Here is a 13,791-nt window from a genome sequence, read left to right on the forward strand (position 1 = left end):
ACCTATATTACCTACCAATTATGATAATACTAGTCATTCAGAACCACAAGCAAAAGGTTTAAAAAAGCAGGTCAGAACTAAAATAACTGGCACTATTTGTTCAAGTGTGAACAGGATAAATCAAACAGAATTCCAAGCACAGAGAGAGAACATCCAAGTCGTTTACACTGCTTAGGGGCACACGTTCATGTTACAGGGCGAGAAAAGCTGTTATTTGAACGGTTGGAAAATAGTGAAATAAATCCGCCGGCGACGGTTAACACGCACACACACACATGCAGCAGGACTGCGTGCTTCTTTGCGCCGGCAGCGCCGCCTGCGCGCACATGCTCAGTGCGCACCCGGACTGACTGAAGAGCGTCCTCCACCGCACCGCTCCAACACACAAGCAGTGAGAAGCAGCCGAAGAGATCTCTCTCTCACACACACACCATGAGCGACACTGCCCAGCCTAGATGAGACGTCCGCCGTTGGGCTTCTGACCCAGCCTTTTGCTGGTCAAAAGGAAGCAAGTGCATGCGTCTGGCGCCCGGCCGTGAAGAACATCCAGCGGTCTCCTGCCTCGGCCGTTCGAGTCGTTGTCGTGTGGCCATACTTGTACCACTCTTTTTTTTGCCACGATGGTACTGAGCAAGGTGAAGGCCTTTGCGATTTACTTTGACAATCTGAACGAGCACAATCTGCCCGTGTTCTCTGGCGGAGACCAGATCTCAGGGAGGGTAGTGGTGGAGGTCACCGAGGAGGTGCGCGTCAGGAGCCTCAACGTCCACGCCAGGGGAGTAGCCAAGGTGCGATGGACAGAGTCGCGGAACACTGGGGCCAACACGGCCTACACTCAAAATTACACTGAGGAAGTGGAGTACTTAAACCATTGCGACAACTTGATAGGCGAGGAGAGAGGTAAGGGGCATTTACCAAACCATGCACCTTTCATTCTTCCCACCAACCAAAAAAATGACCAGTGACCCAAGTTGTAGCTGTCGCAGTGTGAGTCCCTGTGTGTGTGTGCGTGTGTGTGTGTGTGTGTCTGTGCGTGTGTGTGTGTGTGTGTGTGTGTGTGTGTGTGTGTGTGTGTGTGTGTGTGTGTGTGTGTGTTTCAGACTTCTATTAACGTGACATATAGTCCATGGTGGAAGCTGACACGTCCACAGTGTGCTGTGTGGTTATCATGTGTTTACTGTGTTGGGCATTTCAGCATCTTGTGAATCAAGCGTTTAATCATTAGCTCCGTTTACGCACAGCAGTGTGTGTGCGTGATCGTGTCCCTGGCTGTGGTGCTGATGCGACAGCTGATAGGAACAGGACCGACTCGAGCAAGTCGAAGAGGTGTTCACACGATATGCCTCCCAGAACATCTTATAACCCCCATAGTTTATGACAAACAAGACCTTACAGCCTAGTCCTAAAAGCATAGCCTGTCGTCAGGGAAATAGATTTGGTTCACGAGTTTAAATAAGTATGTGCATGGATATCAATGCCGACCCAGAAAAGTATCGCAAACCGCGATGGGAAAACCATGACATTGACTCGCTCCAAAACGGTGAACAAACCCAACCGATCTGACTGCTTTAGTCAAGACACCGATCACTAGTCTTAACACTCCCAGAACACGACAGGCGATCATATTTGCACATTGGATCTTTTCTCACTCGCCCTCCGAGGAAACGAACATGTAGGCTACTCAGGCAACTCCCTTTGTTAGAAGCGGTTCAAACCTGTTCGCAAACCGGCAGTCTGTGGACGTGCGTGTGCGTGTGTGTGTATGGGTGGAGGGGGCACGGCAGGGACACCAGCGGTTCTCAGATAAGGCCATATATACTCTGAAGGCTGCCGGGCAATGACATCAGCCTATCCCTAAGCGAACAAAAAAGGGTTGTTTGTCAATTATTCATTGATTCTGCTACGCTGGATTTGCATTTACTCGCATCCTATTGCAGTATGATTTGGACGAGGGCTTTCCAACCCGCTGTATACATCTAACATACAGGGGAATTACTTTGTACTTAATAAATGGTTGCCCTTGCGCATTACCATAATAATATAAATATATGAATAGACTTAGGCTATTCATAATTGCTCCACGCGGTGAATTGCCCAAACCGGCAAGACCAAACAAAGAAGAATACAAGTCATGATTGTCTACTGTAAGCAGCTGACTATCGCGTTGCTCTTTATTTAATTATTTACCGTTGATGGTACCATCAACGGTCCTTTACGTAAAGATCGTCTCCCTCGAAAAGTGTTTTTCACTGACTTGGTGGAGTACATGAGAAATGCTTTTAAAGGATAGGGATTTTTTTTATAAGACATGGGGGGGGGGGGGGGGGGGGGGGGGGTGGAAGTTGAATCATGTTTATATCATCGAATACCAGTCGCCGGATCCAAGACTCAACACTCCTGGTTTATATTTGTCTGTTTATTTCAATCGTTGCACTGTATGAAATAACATGTAACCTGTTGAAAGTCCTTAATAAAACCAACCTGGATGTACCATATCTTTTGTTTTGTTTTTATTCTTTACTTCCTGGTCTGTTGCTTTCTTTTTCTCTACCTGTGGTTTGCTGTGAAACATATATGTTCTCTTGACATCCTTCCATGCAATAGTCCACATGCTCAGAGAAATGAGGGGGCGGACCGAAGGCATGGGTTCGACCAATGGCAGCCCTGGCAGTAATTTATTTCACATTTCCTCCAATAGGTGGCTAAGTAGTAATGCATGCGTTTGAGTATCCGGCTGAAGGAAGCTGCTTAGTCTGGTTCATACCGGTCTGCTCCTGCTTCTCTCTCTCTCTACTGTTGTCAATGACACACACACACACTCTCTCGCACACACACACACACACACACACACACACACACACACACACACACACACACACACACACACACACACACACACACACACACACATTCTCTCGCACACACACACACACACACACACACACACAGGCGCTACTCTTACAGCCACTTTATGACAGCTATGTAGAACCAAAGAAGGAAGAGAAGCAACATGCCATCGACACACAATAAATAATACAGATAGAAAATCTGCTGGCGGGGCTTGACACGGTCTGGCATGCGGTGAAGAAACACCACGTTCTTTCTCTATCGCAGGGCTGGGTCGTATTCCACAGTTCCACACTGTTGAACTTACTCACACTGAGTGGGTTTTTCATGACTCAGAGATGTACGCAATGTTGTTTTAACTCATAGGCGCTTAGGTCATAGCCCCACTTTTAAACCACAAGGGACTTTTATAATGCAAAAAAAAAAGAAGAAGAGAGAATGTGTCACTTGGAATTCCAAATGCGTTTTCTATGGAGGGTTGGTTGAATTTAATCCAGCAATCTTGACCTCAGTAGCTTTGGCTTATTAAGGATATTTTTATGGGCGACAGAAATCTCATGGGTAAAATAAAAGTGAAATTGTAATCATTCCTTGAAAATAACTATTCTCCCTTTGGCAAACAGAAAAATTGAATAGCTTCAAGCCACTAGCAACAACTGGTTACAAGTCACTGAAATAGTCCCCTTGTTCCTCTCTCTTATCAGTTAGTAAAATGTCGGTAACCTGGCAACACAATGTGCCAGTTGATTGTCACAGAAGGCAACGTTGACCGATCCCGCTCGTGATAATCAGTAACATCAACGGTCCAAATAATCTTGAAGTACGGGGTTGGTTAGATTTTGAGATCATCATAAAATTCAGATGATACAATTACGTGAGACATTAAGATACTAATCAGGCTGTGGATGACTTAGATAAGTTATGCTTCCATTCATCTGGATATTACATAGACATTTGTAACTTCATTTTCTTTACTGTACTTATAAAAGGAAACTTTTTCCAGTTTTATGAATATTTTAATGTAGCATCTATTGAACAAAGTGGCAAAAAAAAAACTGGTTAAACACCAAGGCATAAACCCTGGCTTGCATAAACTATTCAGCAAACTATAAACAATTTGGCTTTGGTTCATAGCCAAACCATGTACTTCAACCAGATGACTCCCACAATCACATCCATTATGTAAATACGTTCAGAAACGGCTGTATTTGCACGTTCTCCCCTATCCCAACAAACCAACCGAATTCCTCTTTTGAATCTGCAACACGTGATAAAATAGGCCGAGGCAGATAACCAGAGCCAGTCCTTCAGATCCCAGAGTCCAACCCCCCCAGCTCAGATTCTCGTCTAGACTGGAGTGGGTTGGCACCAACTGTCTGGTACGGTGCATATGGAATCTTGTTTCTCGTGTCTTTCAGATGACGAGAGCCCGGATGAGGGATTCACCGTTCTCTGCACGGGCGTGCACGAATTTGCCTTCAGCTTGAACCTGCCTCAGATGTAAGTAAAGGTTGGCGTACACAAGACAAGACAAAATACAAAAGATTAAACTTCCACCCGCAAACAAGCCCACACACACTCAGAAAGAGAGAGGGAGAGAGAGGGAGAGAGAGAGAGAGAGTCAGAGAGTCACAACTTTATCATCATCAGATGTGCAGTAAAACTAGGTCACAGCGAGCGCAAGTCTTGGTTGTCAACATACAAATACTCCCACATAATCACAAAAAAGAAGGCAAAAGTTGCGAAATAAGTAAAGGTATAAAAAGGGTTGGTCCAATAGGATATTCTCTCCTAATTAATAACTTGCTGCTCACTGTAAGTTACTAAATGGTCAGCGAAATGACAGTTGGGGAAAAAAATAACAAACTGTACAATAAAGTGACAGATTATTACGATGTGGATATTTATATCCTGTACCTCCTCCTCCGCCTTCGCCACCTCCACCTCCGCCTCCACCCTGGGGTCCACCTCCTGCCCCGACAGGCCCCTGGCCACCTCCTTTGAGGGGAAGCACGGCAGTGTGAGGTACTGGGTTAAGGCCGAGCTCCAGCGCCCCTGGCTGCTTCCCGTAAAGGTGAAGAAGGAGTTCATCGTCTTCGAGCACATCGACATCAACACGCCACTGCTGCTGGTGAGCGGGACACACCGACACCCACACGCGCACACACACACGCGCGCACACAAACAGACACACATATCCACACCTCACAAGGCCGTCGGTAAGATTGTGGTGTGACCTGTTGGTCCTGTAGAGATAAAGCACTACAAAGGATATGGTATCCTTTGGGCTGGCGTCTCAGCCAGGTTCTTAAGCTTGTGGCCCTTACCAGCTCTTTAGTGACATGTACGTCAACATGTTCTCCCGGTAAGTCGCTCTGTGATGAATAAATGTAAAGACTCACCTGTTCAGAGTTAACCTAGACTCTGCATAGCCCCCCGTCCCAGCCCTCCTACTTATTGTATGTTGTACGTCCTGGCACTTAATGTACGCACTTATTGTGTGTCGTACTTAGTTGTAGTGTAGCACCTTACCCTAGCTGTCTTTGTTGTATACAGGGAATGGATTAACCTAGCACTGGTTAGTGCTTTTCACTTGGTTCTATGAACATCCTTACTGAACCGACAGCGATATATTGTGTCATGTATAGCTTCTTCTGAAAAAATGTACCTATTATAAGTTGCTTTGAGAAAAAGTGTCTGCCAAGTGCCCTAAGTGTTAACGTTAATAGTAGTTGTGAACAGGTTGAGTGAATACCAGCTCTGTCGCCTCACCAGGCCCCTCAAGCCGGGACCAAGGAGAAGACCCTGTGCTGCTGGTTCTGTGCCTCCGGCCCGATCTCCATCAGTGCCAAGATAGAGCGGAAGGGCTACACACCAGGTACCCACCGAACACGCATCAACATCCACCCTCGCACCCACCTAAAACTAAACCACTGCGCATAAAGGCCTAGTCCTGGCCGCAGTGACGGGGGTTTGATTCCTTCCTTTCCTTTGCTGCAAGTTCTGCCCCTCTCTCTCCCATACCTTCCTGCCTACTCTACAATAAAAGGATAAAACCTTCGAAAATAAATCTTTCAGAAGACTAAACCACCGTCAAATGTCTGGAACGGGGGAGACACTGTGGAAACACTCTCCCGGTTCACACATCAAGCACAGGTCACACCCGCCGATCCCTCCACCAACCGGCTATCAGAGTTCAGATCTGAGAAGACCTGGCCAAAAACACTCCCAATCCCACACAGAAGTGTAACACTCTCTCTCTCTCTCTCTCTCTCTCTCTCTCTCTCTCTCTTTCTCTCTCTCTCACTGTCCCTCTCGCCCTCTCTCTCTCTCTCTCTTTCTCTCTCTCTCCCTCTCCCTCTCGCCCTCTCTCCCTCCCTCTCTCTCTCTCTCTCTCTCTCTTTCTCTCTCTCTTGCTCTCTCTCTCTTTCTCTCTCTCTCTCCCTCTCGCCCTCTCTCTCTCTCTCTCTCTCTCTCTCTCTCTCTCCCTCTTGCCCTCTGTCTCTCTCCCTCTCTCCCTCTCTCTCTCTCTCTCCCTGATCTATTTTCTCTCCCCGCCCCGAAGGAGAGTCCATTCAGATCTTCGCCGAGGTGGAGAACTGCTCGTCGCGCGTGGTCGTGCCCAAGGCGGCCCTCTACCAGACCCAGACCTTCTACGCCAAGGGGAAGGGCAAGCAGATCCAGCAGCTGGTGTCTAACCTCCGCGGAGACCCCCTGCCCCAGGGCAAGAGCCAGAGCTGGGAGGGCAAGTCACTGAAGATCCCGCCCGTATCTCCCTCCATCATCGACTGTCCCATCATCAGGGTGGAGTACGCGCTGGTGGTAAGTCACAGTCACAGTTGGAAAGGTTTACCAAACGGGTAATCTGGGGTCATGCCCAGCAGGAGAGGCTTTCTCTATATGTGTGCATGTAATTGGGTAATTATGGGTGGCATTATGAAATGTCGTGCTTGCTTGAATAGTTGTTGAACTGGTTTCAACCTTTGAAAAAGTCACGCCCCAAAGTAAGATATCTATATTTGTGTGGTCCCAGGAAGAAATGCAGTCACCCTGAAGTAATAAACATCATGCAGTCATAAATGCATTCCTTATTATCGAGTTGAGGCATAGGTCTTTTTGACACATTTGACTTGCTCATTAGTGCATCTAAAGAAAATAGCTGCAAGACACTTTGTATGTCAGTGTGTGCTAAATGAGTAACCATATATTCCCTGCCATCAAATATGCCTGATTTGATTAACATGTTGTTTTTGTTTCCTGCTGCCTGTAGGTCTATGTGGATGTCCCGGGGGGGTTGAACCTGAACCTGTCGTTGCCGTTGGTGATCGGGACGATCCCGCTCCACGCCTGCTCCAGCAGAACCTCGAGCATCAGCAGCCAGACCAGTAACCTGAGGTGGAGTCTCCAGGAGAGACCTGAAGGTAAGGACTGGGCCGGACACACATTCACACATAGATGCATGAATACATAGACATATAGATACATAAAAACATTTATATATAGATACATGGATACATAGACATATAGATACATTAAAAAATGTATACATAGATACATAGATACATAGACACATCGACTCATAGACACATCGACACATAGATACATAGACACATAGATACAAAGACTCAAAGACACATAGATACATAGATACAAAGATACATAGATACATAGATACAAAGATACATAGATATATACGCATAGATACATAGATACATACACACATGTATACATAGATACATACACACATTTACACATACATGCATAGATACATATACATGTATACATATTTACATAGATACATACACATAGATAGATACATACTGTATGCACATACACACACACACACATACACAGACACGTATATGCATACGTACATAGTACACACACACACACCACACACCTTATTTACATTGAATGAGACCCTTTATTTGATGGAACATTGTATGCGTGTGTGTCTCTGTGTGTGTGCGTGTGTGTCTGTGTGTGTGTGTGTGTGTTTGTCTGTGTGCGTGTTTGTGTGTGTGTGTTTGTCTGTGTGTGTGTGTGTGTGTGTGTTTGTCTGTGTGTGTGTGTGTGTGTGTGTGTGTGTGTGTCAGCCCCTCCAGACTACAGCGATCTGGCCGTGTCAGAGGAGCACAGGCGGGACTGCCTGCAGGGCTCTGATTGGTCCCCAACCCCAGAGGAGGCGGAGGGGTCCCTGCAGGCGTATATCACTGAGTTCAGATACCTACCCCCCCCACTCTACTCAGAGGTAACGCATGGCTGTATGTCTGTCTGTCTGACGGGGTTGGGTTGTGTTTGCGTAATGCCCCACGTGGTTGTGTCAGCTAACCTAAAAATATGATAACCAGGGGGGGACTCACAGGGGTGGGGACTGGAGGTGGGGGGGGGGGGGGGGTACAGCCAAGGCCCATGTACTGTATGTGCTATAAGAAGAGTGAATGGCTGCTATCGCCACGGGAAGCATATGTAGGGAATGCCTCTGGTTTGGTGTGCATGAAGGGGTTATTGAGCCATACTCAAAGGGCTGTGGGGGGGCACAGAAGACAAACGTTCTAACTGCTGTGTGTGTGTGTGTGTGTGTGTGTGTGTGTGTGTGTGTGTGTGTGTGTGTGTGTGTGTGCTTCTCTCTGATAGGTGGACCCTTACCCAGACCCCGTGGAGGGTTCCAGAGGAGCTGAAGATGCAGGCCGCTGGGACAGCTGCCCATCTCGCTGAGGACGACGAACCCAGACCCTGCTGTCTTATCGACGGCTGGCATCAACCGGGACCTCTCCTGTCCAGCATCTCCGTCCACACGCAGTCGCAGCATTAACGCTTAGCTACCGCAAGAAACGGCAGCAAGAGAGAGTGTGAAACCGGCGGCCATGGTTCCATCTGTGTATGTCCGGGGGCCTAGGGATTGCTGCTCCAAGCTTGACTTGGCAAAGTCTCCGCTTTGTAAGGGGCTAACTAATTATTCTCCTCCGTCGTCTTTTTTGACTATCTTTAAAAAGCGAACGCCTCTAATGGATGAACAAAGAAGCAGGCGTGACAGTGGACAGGATCCAATGTTTTTTCTAGCCTCAAAATGAGTTTTTGCACACGCTTTTCTTACCGTTTTTCTATTGGGTGTTTTTTGTATAGCGCAGGGTTACCACAGGCCTTTACGCTACATTCTGTCCACTGCAGCGTTCATAAGTGTTGTTGTGGTTCGAGCTACTAGCTCAAGCTCAAAATTTTCCACGATGGCCATCTGTCACAACTGTTAACGTCCAATTGGTCTTCCTGTGAAGGGAGGGGGAGAGAAGGAAGAAGGAATATCTTCACTTCGATGGAAGATGTTCCTCAATGTCGGTTCCTTAAGTGCTTACGTTCAACTCAAACTCCACACACACACTTCCAGGGCATGAGTGTATTGTGAGAATGTGTGCGTGTCTGTGTGTGTGTGTCTGTATGCGTGTATGAGGGTGTCCGTGATGAATGTATGTTTGTAGCAGTTTAAGAGGTGTGTAGACATAAATGCGGACCCATGTTTTATATCCGAAAGTACATCTATGACCAACTCATCATATTTTTCTCAGAGAAGTTTTGGTATGTGTTCATTGCTACGACAGCCACTGGCATGACAAAACGTAAACCAACTTATGAAGCTACCTGCCCAAAAAAGAAAGCATAAAGTTGAGATTTCATGTTTACAGAGAAACCTTTATGGGGAATGTTTTTCAAAAAGTACTTCCTTACTCCTTCCTCCTAACTTAAACATATAAAAAGTGCAATATATTTTTTTATTTGTACGGTTTTGCACTAGTTTTCATACAATTTTATTTGATGTTTTTATTTTATTTTTTTGTTTTTGCATTACACATTGTTGCTATTATCCGAATATTGTCATGATCTACTTTTTAACAAAATAAATTGTTTATTTTATGAAACATTCTACCTACTTTGGCTGTTGTGTATCCAACAAATAGCTACTTGTTTGTTCTAATAGTTGACCCTTTGGTGGCTCTTGTAGGAATTCAGTGCAAGTTTTTTCAAACGCCTTCTTCCTTGTGCGCTCATATTATTTATGGTTGCATCTTACTGACCTGAAAACAATACGTTTTACGGATAAAGATCGTCAACAAGAAGTACGAAAAGCAATGTTGTGTTTACAGTAGTCATAACTTTCTTCTTTCACACACATACAAACACACACACACACACACACACACACACACACACACACACACACACAATATTAAGTTTCACAAACATTATATCCTCATCTTACTGAATAACAAGAAAATGTTTTTTTTTATTCAGTTGAAGTTGGGGAAAAGCTGTGTAGGGTGCCCATTCAAAATGGAGGGGGGGAAACATTGTTGACTGTAGTCGTGTTTTATTTTTCCCTGTATCATGTGATCTGGGTGTCTCTTCCAGAAGGGCCTGTGTGGTCTTAAGGTTGAAGGTGAGAAATAATATTACTGTACTGTAATTCAAACCACACACACACACACACACACACACACACACACACACACACACACACACACACACACACACACACACACACACACACACACACACACACACACACACACACACACACACAGTGTTTCTCACTGGGACCATACAAAACTGACCAATACTAAATAAAACAGTTGGAGTTCTACTAACAGGTTCCAGAACATGACATGCAAATCCAAACAAATAGGGAAAACTAGTTTTAAAAGGTATGTACAGGTGTGTATATATGTATACCACAGCCACAACCAAACCACCCAGCAAGTAAGACATCAGAAAGACTGAAATCTGAAAATATTCTCTAAACGAAAAATAACATTAATATTGAAAATAGAGCTTTTGCAAAGAGTCAACCAAAGGTGTTCTAACACACTGAGCTCTGGAAGTCAGACCCAATTTATAGCCGCAGAGCATGATAGCTCGGATGAGCCCTGACCGGCCCAGTTAGATTTCATCTCAAAAGACTTGAACCCAAATATTAACTGGACTGGAACACTTGCTTTACGCACGCACAGACGCAGGCACACGCATGCATGCAAACATTCATGTGTGGTGGTTAACCCACACACCCACCCCGTGTCAATCCTAGGCTGTCAACGGCTAGAAGTTATGCATTGGAGACTTTTGAAATAGTCATCTTTACATTTTAAACATGTGTCCTAATATTTACCTTGAAGTTATCTAATTGAGTGAGGTGTGAACCAAACCAGTGAACCAGTAAGCCAAGAAGGTTAAACTACTATGCTAAAAAGGACAAATATTTGGCACCAATTCAATCCTTCCCTCCCTCTCACTCCCTTGCACTCTCTCTCCCTCTCTCTCTCCTGTCAGTCAAAAACATAAAGCAGAGAGAGAGAGAGAGAGAGAGAGAGAGAGAGAGAGAGAGAGAGAGAGAGAGAGAGAGAGAGAGAGACGTTGGCGGTCTCTGGTTCAGCGTGTTGTGGCTGATACCAGACGCTCCACCACGTGGTGTGTGTACCAAAACATCATGTCCTTGACTGGCCAGTACCTCCCCTTTCTGCACATGGAAGTTGTTTGTCAAGCGGGGTGGGAAGAGCTTGAGTACTTTTAGAACTCGGTACTTTGAAGGAGACTTGTGGAGCAGCAGAACCCGAGTCTGAACCCGGGTCTGAACCCGAGTCAACTTATATTTCGCAGGCGACGGAATGCTTTTGCACTCCGCTACCCTCCGAGGCAAATGTTTATCTTTCTACTTCATTAGGATACAACTTATTTTGAAAAGCTCGGTCAGATAATTATTGTGCTATGGTTTTATTTCAAAGTATTGCATTAGTTCCACAACATTTCTAGGAAAATGTTTTACTTATTTTTATTTATTTATTTTACACTATAGCTCTTTCATAACTCCTTATCATCATTTTAGGGTACTTTTACTTTATAATTTCTCTAAACTACATTCCAAGGGAAAGTGTGTACTTTGTTGCCTACTTCATTGTATTTATCTTACAGTGCCAAGCACTATTACCCCGTTGCAAAGGCTTTTCCAATATAAACACATTTTTCAGCTCCGTACTGCTGTCAACAAGAGGGTTACCACGTGGACCACCAAAACTGTATATCTTCCACATGTTTATGAGAAATGTGTCATCAATAGCCAAATATGAGGTCTCAAACATGAATACCTGATTGTGTGTATTTTCAAAGCGCTCAACTACTTTAACAAGCATGAGTATAGAGGAAAGAGTATAAGAGGCGTAACAGCAGGATTCCTTCTTTCTCTGGGAGGATATTCCTTCAGATGTCAAGGACATGAGCTGTTTTCCACCACAGCTGTTCTTGGTACAGGAAGATGTTTTATGCTTGGAAGTGAGTGTGTTCTTGTGAACCCAATGACACTTGACTTCACAACCATAGCCGTATATTTCCTGTGTGCAGAGCATCGCTTTAGGGTGTTGAATCAAGATTTCTCCAGGGTCTTTGCATCAAAGCTGTTAGCAGCTAACTTTAGTCTAGGACTGTGTCTATTTTAGCCCTGATATCCAAGGTTGCCTCGTGGTCCCATCTTGCTCTTCAACAAGTTTAGAAACTGAGATTTACTTGGTTGTTTGTTGTGTGTTTCTTTCAGAGAAGGACCAAAATATAAAGGCAATTTTTGCTAGCATACTCAACTGAAAAAAAACAATGGGATTATTTAAATAAATGTAACTATTCTTGTATACTCTTTTAATGTAGGCATACTGTTATTTTTTTGTATTTTACATGTAGGTGTTACTTATTGAGCCATAATGGTTCATAAATGACAAAGTTACTAGCCGGTAACTGGTGCCATGCGCTCTCATGTCTATTCTTCTACATAATGCTGCATAAATGGAAGCAGGGGTGTAACTAGAAAACTTGGGGCCTCTTGGGCCCCCTGACATAACATCACTCACTCACTCACCTAACCTACAATAAGACAGGTTAGTTATACATAGCTTTTACATAACACAGGTTGTTTTTCGCTATATTTAACACTAAATACATTGAGAACAATTGACTAAATGGTATTTGAGTCAATTGCCAAACTGATAAACAGACCAAGTAACCAGGAAGCAATCACAAGCCGCATATGTTACATGTAAGTCTGTATATTTAATTATTCTGCTAAATACAGTAATCATATTTCCCAATAAGCAGATTTGCTGTACAATATTTTTACGATACCTTTCCTATGAAAAACAGTGTATTTTACTGCCGACAAAGGCCAGCTTTTGCCGCTTAAAACCTCTCAATAATTAAAAATATTTATTTACTTGTTATAATGTAATGAATTGAATTGAACCATGAGATGAGGTGATTTTTTTTTTTACAATGTAGTGCTCAGGAGTAAGGGCGAAAATACAATCTGGCCATGCCAGCTTGTATAAAGATAATACTACACATTCACACCAAAAGTAACAACAGTTTATGATGGCTTCACATGTACATTCAAGGTACAAGATGGCCAATTTAACAAATACAGGCAAAATAATAATAATAATACAGAATTCAGAAACACGTATAATGAGACATGCTAGGTGAACATAATCGCACCCAAAGTTTAAATTAGTGTAAATCCTTTGCTTCGCTACGGTATTCTGACTCATATATCCCCAAGAGGAAGACTAACCGTCGTCTTGCCTTTGACAAAGCAAATCAGGGGTGTGCTATGAGTTACCGTGACAACATATTTGGGCTCCGCCCTTACAAAAATAAAAAATTAAATGTCATCATGTCAAACCAAGCACTGATGATTTTAATACAACATTTAAACCAAGTACTTTGGTACTTAATGGGGCTCATGGACACTTTAGCTTAGGCTGAGGGGTTGCACTCCAGATATACAGCTTTTAAACCAGAATATTCAAATTGAAACCCAAAGCCAGCTCTGCGTTAGTGTCTCTCTGTGACTGTATTTATTAAAAATGTCTCTTGTTCTTAATTGTTCCCGTTCCCTTAACTCAATACTACTGTCTG

At 44.2% G+C, this 13,791-nt stretch overlaps 1 protein-coding gene across 1 annotated transcript; it reads left to right on the forward strand.

Annotated features, from left to right (window-relative positions):
* Positions 1-360: 360 nt before the first annotated feature.
* LOC307074585 (arrestin domain-containing protein 3-like) lies at positions 361-9,757 on the forward strand. Its single transcript, XM_079734796.1, has 8 exons — positions 361-900; positions 4,266-4,347; positions 4,831-4,978; positions 5,623-5,725; positions 6,413-6,669; positions 7,118-7,268; positions 7,944-8,098; positions 8,485-9,757. The coding sequence occupies exons 1-8, from the start codon at positions 621-623 to the stop codon at positions 8,563-8,565; spliced, it is 1,257 nt and encodes a 418-aa protein (XP_079590922.1). The 5' UTR covers positions 361-620; the 3' UTR covers positions 8,566-9,757.
* Positions 9,758-13,791: the final 4,034 nt, after the last annotated feature.

The sequence above is a fragment of the Pollachius pollachius genome, assembly GCF_949987615.1.
Source record: "Pollachius pollachius genome assembly, chromosome: 4".
Lineage (NCBI taxonomy): Eukaryota > Metazoa > Chordata > Actinopteri > Gadiformes > Gadidae > Pollachius > Pollachius pollachius.